At 48.0% G+C, this 12,468-nt stretch overlaps 1 protein-coding gene and 1 pseudogene across 1 annotated transcript; one reads left to right on the forward strand and one right to left on the reverse strand.

Annotated features, from left to right (window-relative positions):
* LOC103627952 (methylenetetrahydrofolate reductase 1-like) overlaps positions 1-12,468 on the forward strand; it is a 66,875-nt pseudogene that overhangs the window by 36,919 nt on the left and 17,488 nt on the right.
* Positions 19-3,145, reverse strand: LOC103625776 (uncharacterized). The gene is made up of 4 exons (XM_008646171.4): positions 2,785-3,145; positions 1,856-2,424; positions 683-1,762; positions 19-592 (listed from the first exon to the last, which is right to left on the reverse strand). The coding sequence occupies exons 1-4, from the start codon at positions 3,131-3,133 to the stop codon at positions 377-379; spliced, it is 2,214 nt and encodes a 737-aa protein (XP_008644393.1). The 5' UTR covers positions 3,134-3,145; the 3' UTR covers positions 19-376.

Consider the following 12,468-nt stretch of genomic DNA (forward strand, 5'->3'; position numbering starts at 1 on the left):
ACACTGAGAGCAGTATTTTAAGCATCTTCCAATTTATTACAGGGATACACTTATGGGTATCCTGGCAAACAAGGGATCGGGTTCACGTCCATTGTTATTATCAGCATAGTGCCACATTGTCGGAGAATCTCTGCTACATATAGCAATTCTTGGCTTTCCAGATCATCTGGAAATGTCTCGGCCGTTCTTGATACACCTCAGTGCAGGCCAAAGTGACAGCCCCGCAGGCCACAGCCAACAGAAAACAAGAGAGCTTCCTGAATGAGAGCTAACTATATAATGACCAGATGGATGTTGTGAGCTCTGATCATCGCCATCCTAGTCAATGAAACCACTGGTTTCCTGAGAGTTCTTCACCCGATGCAGAAACACTTTGTCAATTCTCACATTTGCAGACACTGCGAACAGCATCCACTATCTTCTTCCGCGATATTGGCTTTGCGAGGTGAAGATCCATTCCGGCATCGATGGCCTTCTGCAGATCCTCCTCCATGTCGTGCGCGGTCAAAGCGATGATTGGAGTATGAATTCCGTAGCGTTGTTCTTCCTCGCGGATGAGTTTCGTCGCTTCATAGCCATCCATACCGGGCATCTAAAAACAAACAAGAAATACTACAGGTGTCAGGCAATCATCAGACGGAGCTTTGCACATGCAGAGGTAAAAAGTTTTGGTTGAACAAACCTGGCAATCCATGAAGATGACATGGTAGGGCAAGGACACTATATCCTCTTCTGAAGCATTGGCTTGCTCAAGAGCTTCTCTGAGCAAGTTCACAGCCATAGCTCCATTTTGAGCTACTGTGACAAATGCTCCAAGCTGGTTCATGATTTTCCTCTGGATTGATTGCAGCACTAGATTGTCTTCAGCCAGCAAGATTCGCATCCCAGCTAGCGGCTTATCATCTCCAGGCTTCTGTTGTTCCTGAGCCAAGCATGAAGCTTCAGTTGATGCAGCAGTGTCTTCCACGCAAGGAACAACAACATCTGGCAAATCTTGTTGCTGCCTGTTCCCAGCAATCTCAGGGCCAACATGGGAAGACTGTGCTTGTGCATCTAAAACTTGGAGGTCTCTCAGGGTCATAAGGAGAGTGAACTGGCGAGACCCATGCACTGGCTTTCGCAAAACGAGATCGCAGCCCATGTCCTTGAGCCTCCTCAGATCATTGGAAGGGGTCTTGATATCCTCGAGCAGAACAACTTTGCATGGGGCTTGATGCTTGATCCTGGCAAGCTTGGCCATCTCCTGGCAAATTTCTTCCGTTTCACCACCGGACACGTCGATGACAACAAGGATACCGGAAGGAATCCCCCCGAGGATGGCTCTCCTAGGACTAGAGTTGTTCCTCAACAGGTTCACCATCTCCTTGGAGCTGAAGCACCGGTCGGCGCTGCCGCATTCCGCGGTAGCGGTGGCCGTGCTATTGCTCTGCACCTTCTCCAAGGTGGAACCGATGAACTCGGCTTGCGGAACCAGCCAGACCTTGACCTCGATGCTCTCCATCCACGTCTTCAGGATCCTCCTGGTTTCATACCCATGAACGTAGAGAACGCAGTGCACGCCCTTGAAGTTGCTAGCTTCTTGAAACGCTGAGGCTATGTAAATGGAGCGGTTCAGGGTGTCTAATGGAACCGACGGTCCTTCTTCTATGTCTTGAGGCTGTTGCACCTCGCTTATCTTCAGGAGCACGTTGAACGCGAAGCATGTTCCCCTTTCCCCGGGCTCTTTGTCCTTGATGCTAATCTCTCCTCCCATCAGACGTACCTGTGATCAAGATCAACATAGATCATCGAAAAAATGAACATGAGATACATATATGTACATACTCATAATACATATATTTGAGTGGTAACTTACAAAGGATTGCACGATTCCGAGCCCCAAGCCCGTGCCGCCTTGGCCATTGTTCACCTGAACATAGTTTTCGAACACGGACATCCTCTTCTCCTGGGGGATCCCAATGCCAGTATCGACCACTTCAAAGTAAAACTCAACCAAATTGGGGTCATTCTGCACATGATCCTGGTCACCAGGACCCTTCCTTGCCCTGAACAAGCATCCCAAGAAGCTGCCGCCGCCATGCCGTGGGTGCACAAACCTTGATGGAGCTCTGACATTGCTCCCGATGATCGGTCGGGTCGCCCAGCTCCGAAGGACGACGTGACCTTCATCGGTGAACTTGAGGGCGTTGCCGAGTAGGTTGTCTAGGATCTGCTTGAGGCGCTTGCTGTCCCCGAGGACAGTCGCGCATCTCAGGACTGAGAAGTCGCAGGGGTCCCAGACCACCTCGACTCCCCGCCGGACGCCCGTCACGTAGGCCATGTCCACCGACTCCTGCAGGACGTCTGCCATGCTGAACTCGGCTTCCTCTAGCTGCATCTTCCCCGACTCCACCTTGCTTGTGTCTAGAATTGAGTTCAGGATATCTGCGGAAAACAAATCGAGCATATCCATCAACATAACCTACTAATATTGTTCTGCAAATAATATACAACAGCTAGCCCTGTTTGATTAGATAATCTGTAGCTGGCACCTTTCCTACTATAGAATGTTTTAATTGATGAACTATATTAGCAACATTAGTACGTCCTTCCTATTGTAGCTGAGAAAATACAGTAGATCACATATCCTGCATTTTTTGTTAGTATTAACTGGTAGACCATATGTAACACTAGAAACATCATATTAGTCACAGCAATATTCCTACTTTACTAGCTAGATGACGATGAGCAAAGCTTGATGGAAATTATTAACTCCATAATAAGAGTCTATGGTGGTGGACTAACCGAACAACTTGTTGGTGCAGACACCCATCTGGTCGAGGTTTTCCATGATGGCGGGGAGCGACTGCGCCTCCTGGCGGGACATGTCCACGAGCCCGGCGATGGCGGACAGCGCGGACCGGATGTCGTGGCTAGCACTGGCAAAGGCATTGCTCTTATTCATGCTCTTGCGCTCTGCCTGCCGCAGCGCCTCCTTCTGCCGGGCCAGGTCGACGTTCAGCGCCATCTCCCGCGCCGCCGCCCGCCGCAGCGCCCGCACCGCGACGGCGCACAACACCGCGGCCACCAGCACCAGGGCGCTCGCAAAGACAATCACGGGGATGCACAACGCCTGGAGCATGTGGCCCTGCATCGGGGAGCGGAGTAGTGCCTGCGGAGGACGACGACAGTGTCAGGACTCAGGAAACATGCATGCATATGTTACTTCATCCAAAGTAACATATAAGATACTAGGTCCATGCCCGTGCATTGCAACGGGAGTAAAAAATAGATATAGATCGACAAATATCACTATGATATACAAAATCCAGACAAGTGCATAGCTTTTGTTCATAGCAAAAGCCATATAAAGCTGATGAACAAGATTAGCTCAAAGAAATATGATACCAGCAGGAACAAGATTGCTAGGAAACTCGATTACATTTACTTCAACAAAGGTTCCTCAGAATACTCTGTTCTTGCAGCTGGTTGTGTCATAAAGGTCATTTTACATCTTACAGGTCATTTTACATCTTACAGGTTCACTATAAAACAATCACAAGAAATGAAAGTCTATGTCATGAAACATGACGCATCAGATGAAATAAACATCAAAATGTCTATTCAAGGTCAAGACAATTGGTTCGAGCGCAACTGAACCATGCATACATAAAATTTACAGTTACAGCTAATCGGTGATTAGTCAAGGCAGTGCAGGAGGTACTCAACTTCGACATCCTTGGTATGTGGCATCACCCACGGATCATATAGCTTGGAGAGCACTTTAGGATCGACCTTGCACTCACTATCCGTGGCATTCTGCTCGAAGATCCTTGCCTTATTCTCTACTCTATAGTAAACAAGACGTAATGGTAAAGTAAGACAGAACATGATTAGAGGTAGGATCAATGGATAAAAAATGGAATGGTGAGATAATTTGGTTGTTACCTCGCCGATTTAAGTTAGTCGTTTGTAAAGGTCCTGTTGAATACAAAGCCTTAGGTTCCTTTTGACGTCGATCTCTATATAAGTTGGATTGCAGAGGGTAGGTAATTGTCTTCACCTATCACAATGAAAAGGTAGTGAATTAAGAATTGAATGAAGTAAGGAAGTAACATAGCTACAATTCAGTTATCAACAAGAACTAACTAATTGTATGAACAGGAAGGTACGACCAGTTGTAAGCTCTACTCTGTACAGTTTAGTCCTATGAGTAGAATCAGGCACTGAAATTAGCTGGAGCATGAGCAAAGAGCAGCCGTTATATAAAGATATCCGTACTACTAAATAGTCTAGCAAAATTGGTTTGACAGACTTGAATTGTACAAAACTAACATATTTAAACGCACCAAGAGAAGATGAACATATTTTAAAATTTGCTGAAGACTATAGTTTTAAATTTGCTGAAGACTCAAATCAATAAGCCCAAATGCCCAATGCATGACTATAGTTCTGAACAAGCACAGCTATTTTGCTATTAAGCTGATCAACAGAGGCTAAGTATTCTCGCCAATTTCTGCAGTCATCATTTTTATAGGGATATGTTTTGTCATCCATGGTTGGAGGAGCTTTGGCAGACAAATATGGCGGGAAGAAGGTGATGGCAGGTGCTGCTGCACTCTGGTCCTTGGCCACAATTCTCACTCCTTGGGCTGCCTCCCGCTCCACCCTCATGTTGCTTGCTGTACGTGCACTCTTTGTCCTTGCAGAAGGTGTTGCGTTTCCGACAATGAGCACTTTCCTACCAAAGTGAGTAACAATTTTCGCTCATTGAATCTACTCATAATTGAGTTGTTTTTGGACAGCCTTGCGCCCTTGCTTAAGAAACATTAACCTCTGAAGCTTGAATGGACTAAGTAGAAAAGAACTTGAGAATGGCTGGTTGGAATCTAAATTAAATCTGTTTATTGTAGTCTAGGGCTCTAGGCCCATTCTTTGAAGTGCACATACAAGCATTCACCATCTCTTTACCATACTTTCTGGACACTGCATACATTCTTCTATACTGATGTCAATTCTAGTTGCTACAAAGTATATAAAATGAAATAACTGCACCCCCCCCCTATTTGATGCCAATGTAATTGAACAAGATTTCAGTTTTTGTGATTTATCTAAAATCGAACATGAAACAGGTGGTTCCCAACACATGAGCGTGCCACTGTTGTTGCCATTTCCATGGGTGGATTCCATCTTGGAAATGTCATAAGCTTCCTAGCAACACCGATCATCATGTCACACATAGGCCTCTCTGGAACATTCACCTTCTTCGCGTCACTTGGTTATTTGTGGCTCTCTGTATGGATGGTGAACGTATAAAGTGATCCTATTGACAGCCGTACTATAAGCAAGTCTGAGTTGCAATTAATTCTAGATGGGAGAATTGGATCTAAAGTCCAAGGCAGTAAATTCCCATCCGTAAGGGAATTGTTCTCAAAGACTCAATTCTTGGCTGTCACTTTGGCCAATGTGGTCAACAACTGGGTAAGGATGGGTCTATGGGCAAAATGACAATTTGACCATATTGTGTACAGTATGAATTTTAACAGCTGCAAATTCAAAATACCGTGCAGGGCTATTTTGTCCTATTGTCATGGATGCCCGTGTATTTCAAAACGGTATGCTATCAAAGGCATTTTGACCTGTACCACTCACAAACACTAAATTGTTTCTAACCGTAATTCTACAACAGGTTTATAACGTCAATATGAAACAAGCAGCGTGGTTTAGTACTATGAGTAGAATCAGGCACTAAAATTAGGTGGAGTATGAGCAAAGAGCAGTCGTTATATAAAGATACCCGTACTACTAAATAGTCTAGCAAAATTGGTTTGACAGACTTGAATTGTACAAAACTAACATATTTAAACGCACCAAGAGAAGATGAACATATTTTAAAATTATGGTACCAAATTAACATGTTGATTTAACTGAAAATTCAACAGGACCTGTACAGTTTAGTACTATGACTTAACTGAAAATTGAATGAAACATAACCGACCAGTTGTATGGATGAAAGGGAAATGTGCCTTTGGGCCAATTCTAAGTATTTTGGTGATTGAGTGCAAACACAAGTGCTTAAATGTGAAAATGTGCCCATGGTTGAACAAAGTGCAAATCACAAGTAAAGGTATGTTTCTAAGCCTTAGTACATTGGTTTTGTGTACTAATATCTTGTCTAAGTGTTAGAAACAGGAAGGAGAAGAAAAGAAAGGAAGTGGAGAGTTGGCTGTGTGCAGCCAAAAGGCTGTTTCGGGCTGGGGCACCGGACTGTCCGGTGTGCACCGGACAGTGTCCGGTGCGCCTGACCAGCGCGGAGCAAACCAGCCGCTCTCGGGTTTTTCTCCGGCGACTTCGGCTAAAATTCACCGGACTGTCCGGTGTGCACCGGACTGTCCGGTGAGCCAACGGTCGGCCGGGCCAACGGTCGGCCGCGCGATCGGCGCGCGACACGTGGCCGAACCAACGGTCGGAAAGATACACCGGACTGTCCGGTGTGCACCGGACATGTCCGGTGCGCCAACTGTGCGCAGATCTGCATCAGACAGCAACGGTCGGATGCACTTGAAAGGATCACGATGCCCAAGAGGGGGGGTGAATTGGGCTTTTCTAAAAATCAACACTAATTAAAACCTAAGCAAGAGCTAAACAAGAGCCCAACTTCACCCCAACAACTAGCACTACGAAAATAATACTAGAAATGTAACAAGGCTAAAACAATGCTTCAAATACTTGCTAAACAAATACACAAAGTAAATAGCTTGAATTAAGTGCGGAATGTAAAGCAAAGTTTAGAAGACTCCTCCAATTTTTCCCGAGGTATCGAAGAGTCGGCACTCTCCACTAGTCCTCGTTGGAGCACCCGCGCAAGGGTATCGCTCCCCCTTGGTCCTCGCAAGAACCAAGTGCTCACTACGAGATGATCCTTTGCCACTCCGGCGCGGTGGATCCCTCGAGACCGCTTACAAACTTGAGTCGGGTCACCAACAAGATCTTCACGGTGATCACCGAGCTCCCAACGCCACCAAGCCGTCCAGGTGATGCCGATCACCAAGAGTAACAAGCCATAGACTTTCGCTTGACCAAGAGAAGCCTAATGCAAGTGGTGTGTGCTCTAGGTGGCTCTCACTAGCGCTAATGAGGAACAAGCGCGGATTATGATTCTCTAATCTCCTCACTAGGCTTTTGGTGCTTGCAATACTCTACCAAGGTGCTGGAATAAATGTGGAGTGCAAGACATTGAATATGGTGGGTGGAAGGGGTATAAATAGCCCTCACCCACCAACTAGCCGTTACAGGAAACTTGCTGCGCGATGGCGCACCGGACAGTCCGGTGCGCCACCGGTGCGCCAACGGTGCGCCACCGGTGCGCCAACGGTCACTTCCAACGGCTAGTTCTGACACAGAGCCGTTGGACTCATGGCGCACCGGACAGTGAACAGTCCACTGTCCGGTGCACACCGGACAGTCCGGTGCGATGTCCGGTGTGCCACTAAAATTCATCTCCGAAGGCAGCGCTCTCGGGTTTCTGCGACTGGGAAGGCTCTGCTGTGAACCAGCCTGGTCCCACCTGGCAGAGGGTGCACCGGACAGTCCGGTGCACACCGGACAGTCCGGTGCCCCAAAGCCAGAAACCCTAAGTCTTGTTTTTCAGCTGATTTTCAAATCGGTTTTCGCTCTAACTTGTGTGTGAGTTCTAGAGTGACACCTAGCACTGTGTATGAGTGTGATTGTGCACCAACACTACACTAGAACTCTCTTGGTCAAACTACTCATCGACAACCCCTCTTTATAGTACGGCTAAAAGAGAATAAAAAGCCTAATTAAAATGCGAGTGTCCACATCTCCTTGACACTCGGACTCCGTAGGCCTTCACCTTTTGTTTCGTCGTTTTAGCCGTCGCTTCGAGTTCTTATCTCCGGGATTGTTTTCTCCGTTGTAGTACTTCTACCTGTCATGCGACCTAACTTACCATTTGTCTCTGCAAAACACACGTTAGTCACATATACTAATACGTTGTCATTAATCACTAAAACCAACCAGGGGCCTAGATGCTTTCAATCTCCCCCTTTTTGGTGATTGATGACAACCCTACAAGTTTTGTGAGAGTAGTTTGTTTTGAAGATTCTGTCAATAGAAAGAATGGTTAGTTATACTCAGTAATTTTTGACAGAAGAAATGTGTACCATAATAATAAGAGTGAGCGCATACACATCATAAGATTCTTGTTCATATAAAAGAGAAAGTAAATTAATGAAACAAGAGCTAGAAGACTGGTGATTTGAAATAAGGTGAAAACGTAATACACACAGTCAACCAAAAGCAACGAGAGTATATGACGAGTTTGTGAGCCAAAAACATAAAGCTAGTACAGAGAGTAGCAGGCACAAATATTACATCAAAAGAACACTGACTCTCTCTCTAACTCCCCCTAGCTCTCACAACTCATATCTCTCCCCCTTTGGCGTCAAACACCAAAAGGGACCTAAACATCGGATGCAGGAGGAGGCGACGGGGGCGCATCCGGTCGAGGTCGAGGTAGCAGAGCAAACGCCGACGGAGGGTCAGAGTCAGGCTCGGATCCAGGATCTGCGGTAGAAGCTGGAGCTGGTACTGACTCGGACACAGGCAGCGCTGCAGGAGCTACCGGAGCAGAAGCAGTCACAGATACTGCCACAGCGGTAGTGGAAACAGCAGATGCTGGTGGCACTGGCGGCTGCGGGCAGACAGAGCTGAGAACTGGTGAAGTGAACGCCAAGGTGACCGGCCGGAGCGGAGAGGTAACAGCAGGGGGTGCAGACAAGATCGAAGGCACTACTGGAGCGTGAAGCGAAGAAGGCGGAGCAGACTGAACTGGAGACGCTGAGATACCAGAGTGCTGAAGCATGAGGGCCATGAATGCCCTATTCTCTGCCCTATCCTGAATAAGCTGCTGCTGAAGAGCATCCTGCCTGTCCTGCATGCTCTGAAACATCGAGAGCATACGGTCAGATAAACGGGCCTGCTCGGCTGCCAGGAGAGCCTGCTGCTGGGTGAGAGTCTGCTGCTGCTGGGTGAGAGTCTGCTGCTGCTGGGTGAGAGTCTGAAGAATCGAAGCAAGAGCAGGGTCCAAAGCTGGAGGAGCAGGGGCAGCACGGGAACTCCCAGCCTCATGATCATGTGAGCGTGGAGGCATAGGAGGCGGAGGCGGAAGAGGAACCCCAAAATCATCATCATCATCATCATCATCAGCTGCTGCACCCTGGGAGTCAAACTGTCGAAGTGCAGCATCCTCGGCCTGAGTGTCAAACACAGGAGCATAAGCTGGCACTGGAATCTCTGGAGCAGGACGGTAAGATCCAAACACAAGGCGAGAGGCCTCAAGGGTGCTCTGAAAACGAGGTGGCTGGATCAGCTGCGCAAATATGTGGCATAAGTAGTGAGCATAGGGTAGCTGCCGCCGAGCACGAATCCCATCCAGAACAGTGTCCTCAATCTCACAGATCAGAAAGTCAACAACATCAAACTCAGAGTGGGATACCAGGGCACCAAGGAGCCAAAGCTGGATATGAGTGGTGGCCTCCCTGTATCCCATCCTAGGCAGGAGTGTCCGTCTGACGAGCTCATATAAGTACTTCGCTGCCGGAGTGAAGTCTGCTGGAGAACGTCGCGACCCATCTGAAAAAGGCGGGCGGAACAGAGCCGCGACATGAGCTGTCCCTGGAGCTACACCACCGTGAGGGCGACGTGGAGGATCTGAAGTGCCATAGCAGAGACTGTGCAGGCGAGTCGTCGAATCAGGGAATCCAAAAAGCTGTCTGATCTGACTGGCAGTGATCGTGACATCCTCGCGCTCAAAGCGGAACCTCATCCACTGATGATCCGGGTCAATCCAAACAGAGGCATAGAAGACGCGGACCCACTCCTCAACGTATCTGCCGCTGATAGTCAGAAAGGACAGAAGACCTGGCAAATAGGTGAGATGGGCCTCAGACTCAGCACCGGCTGCAAGCAAGAAAGCTGGAAGATCCAATAGGCGGTGCACTCGTAGCGCAATCTGAGCTGACATCTGAGCCCTGAAGAAAGACTCCTGAATCCGAGTGCTGAAAAGAACTCCTGCTGCTGGGTCTCTCTGAGCTGGCAGCCAAGACTCCACGGGTACGTACCTGAACCGACGTACCCGGGCTGCAGTGGCACGCTGAAGATCAAATAGACGAGGATCCGAACCCAGTGGACGGACCTCAGTCTCATCGCGCTCCCGGAAGCGAGGTGGAGGGACAGGTGGAGCTGAAGCGGGAGCGGGGGCAGGGGAAGCAGTGGAAGCTGGCGTGGTGCTGGTAGTGGGTATGGCGGTGGAGGTGGATGGAGCAATAGGAGTGACTGGAGCAGGCAGAGTGGGTGGCGGAGTGGAAGCGGAGGTGTGAGTGGAGGAGCGAGACCGGGAGGCGAGACGACGAGCACGGAAAGCAATCTGATCTGATGGAATATCCGGCTGATCTCCAAGTGCTGCCTGTGCAGCGGCTGCGGCAGCTGCTGCTGCTGCGCGAGCCTCTCTGTCTGAACGCCGCTTCTTGCGGCCTTCCTGCTGCTCCAGATACACAGTCTTCCCCTTCACTTGCCTGAAGGGGCGACGAGGGTCCTCGTCATCGCCACCCCCTGATGCCGACGCATTCTTTGTGCGCGGCATCCTGGACTAAAGTCTGCAAATGAGATAGAGAGACTAAGCACAGAGAAAAAAATGACCGATAGATTTAGCAAAGAGTGAGATGTCTACCTGGAAAGCTCACACTAGAGGTGACGATCCAGGCAGGACGGGAGACGGCACACGGTCACACAAGGTCACTGAAATGACAGAAGAGGTGAGCACGTATTAGTCACATAGTCATAAGCATATGAAATGTGAATAAATACATACACAAAGAGATATGGCACGAGATGGGACGATCGATAAGTCAAAAGCCGTGAAAACGACGTTTGACGGACAAATAGAGACATAGAATGATTGGAATTCAAATTGAGGCACAAAACGATATGGGATTGAGCCGATACTTCACGAATAGGTTTATATAGGTCAATATGAGTGAAGTGTGTGCTTGGTTTGAATTTAGGCGAAGAAATAGGGTTTTGGGCACTCGGCTCGGAAACGATCGTGCAAAACGAGAATTTTGGTTAAATTTAAGCCTGGGATCTCGGATTGGCGTGAAATTTGGCAAGTAGGTTACTGGAAGTGTGGTGAAGGTGCCTGAAAAATTTGGGTTCAATTGGAGCAAGTTTGGCTGGTTTGGGCATTCCACCGAGCACTTGGTGTGCGGGGATCTAGGGTTTTAGGAATATGGCCATTTGAGGTGGGAATGCCCTCCCGAAGGAGCTAAAGGTTTGCAGGGATACACAATGGAGGTACATGAACACATTTCAACAATTGGATTCACAGGAATTTGAAGATTTGCAAAAGGTGGGAGAAAGGGTGGAGAGGGGGCAGACTTGTCACAGAGGACTGAGAGGAAGAAGAACAGGAGATGGGAGAGAGACTTGCTCACCGAGGGAGGGATGGAGAGAGGCGAGGTCGCCGGCGATGATGGCCGGAGATGGTGGCCGCCGGAGAGGTCGCCGGGAGGAGGAAAACGCCAGACGCAGAGGCTGGGCGGCAGGGAGAAAAGAACAACCAGAGGGCCTCTGGCTCGGCTCGGGCTGGAGGCTGTTTTTTAAAACGCGAGATGGGCACACCGGACAGTCTACAGTGGCTGTCCGGTGCACACCGGACAGCGCACAGTAGATGTCCGGTGAACCACCGGACAGCGCACAGAAAAAAAAGGAACTTCGCGCGCGGCTGCCGGTGCACCGGACATTGCACAGTGCAGTGTCCGGTGCACACCGGACTGTCCGGTGAGCCCAGACAGAGGGGAGTTTGGAAAATTTTGAATTTTTCTATCTAACTCCTAACCAAACCAAATCCCAACATATAATCACACAAAAGAACACTTGTTGGGACAGGTATTGGCACCCTCATATACTTTTCAAAATATTTTGCCATAGGCTAGATAATTTTTAGAGAAAATAGGCAAATAGTGAAATTTGCATTTTGGTTTGCACTAGGGGTTTTTCATGAGTGATTTGAGTTTTGAATACTCCCCCTAAGTGCTGTACCTCATGCATATTTCAAGAATCAATAATTGCTTGAAAGTAAGAATTTAAGTGCTAAAAGCTTAAAACTAAGACTTGTCAAGTTTGACCCGAGTTAAGCTTTTTCACTCGCTTTATTGGCGGTTATCTCAACTAGGTTAGACAAGCCCTAGATGCAATACAAGAAATTTAAATATGCAATGCAAGTGACAACACCATTTGACATTTCACATAAAATTTCTGAGATCAAGGATATTTAGTTCATTCCTCAACATGCAAAAGCGGGTCTTATCAAGTGGCTTAGTGAAAATATCCGCTAATTGATCTTCCGACCTCACTCCTTCTAAAATAATATCTCCTTTAGCAACATGATCTCTAAGGAAGTGATGACGG

This window comes from Zea mays, chromosome 5, assembly GCF_902167145.1.
Source record: "Zea mays cultivar B73 chromosome 5, Zm-B73-REFERENCE-NAM-5.0, whole genome shotgun sequence".
Taxonomy (NCBI): domain Eukaryota; kingdom Viridiplantae; phylum Streptophyta; class Magnoliopsida; order Poales; family Poaceae; genus Zea; species Zea mays.

Excerpts from the sequence above, each read along its gene's own strand:
- LOC103625776 (XM_008646171.4), bottom strand. The coding sequence starts at position 3,133 with ATGCAGGGCCACATGCTCCAGGCGTTGTGCATCCCCGTGATTGTCTTT. Across the intron at positions 2,425-2,784 it reads CTGCACCAACAAGTTGTTCG|ATATCCTGAACTCAATTCTA; the intron begins GTTAGTCCACCA and ends TGTTTTCCGCAG. Across the intron at positions 1,763-1,855 it reads TCGGAATCGTGCAATCCTTT|GTACGTCTGATGGGAGGAGA; the intron begins GTAAGTTACCAC and ends TCTTGATCACAG.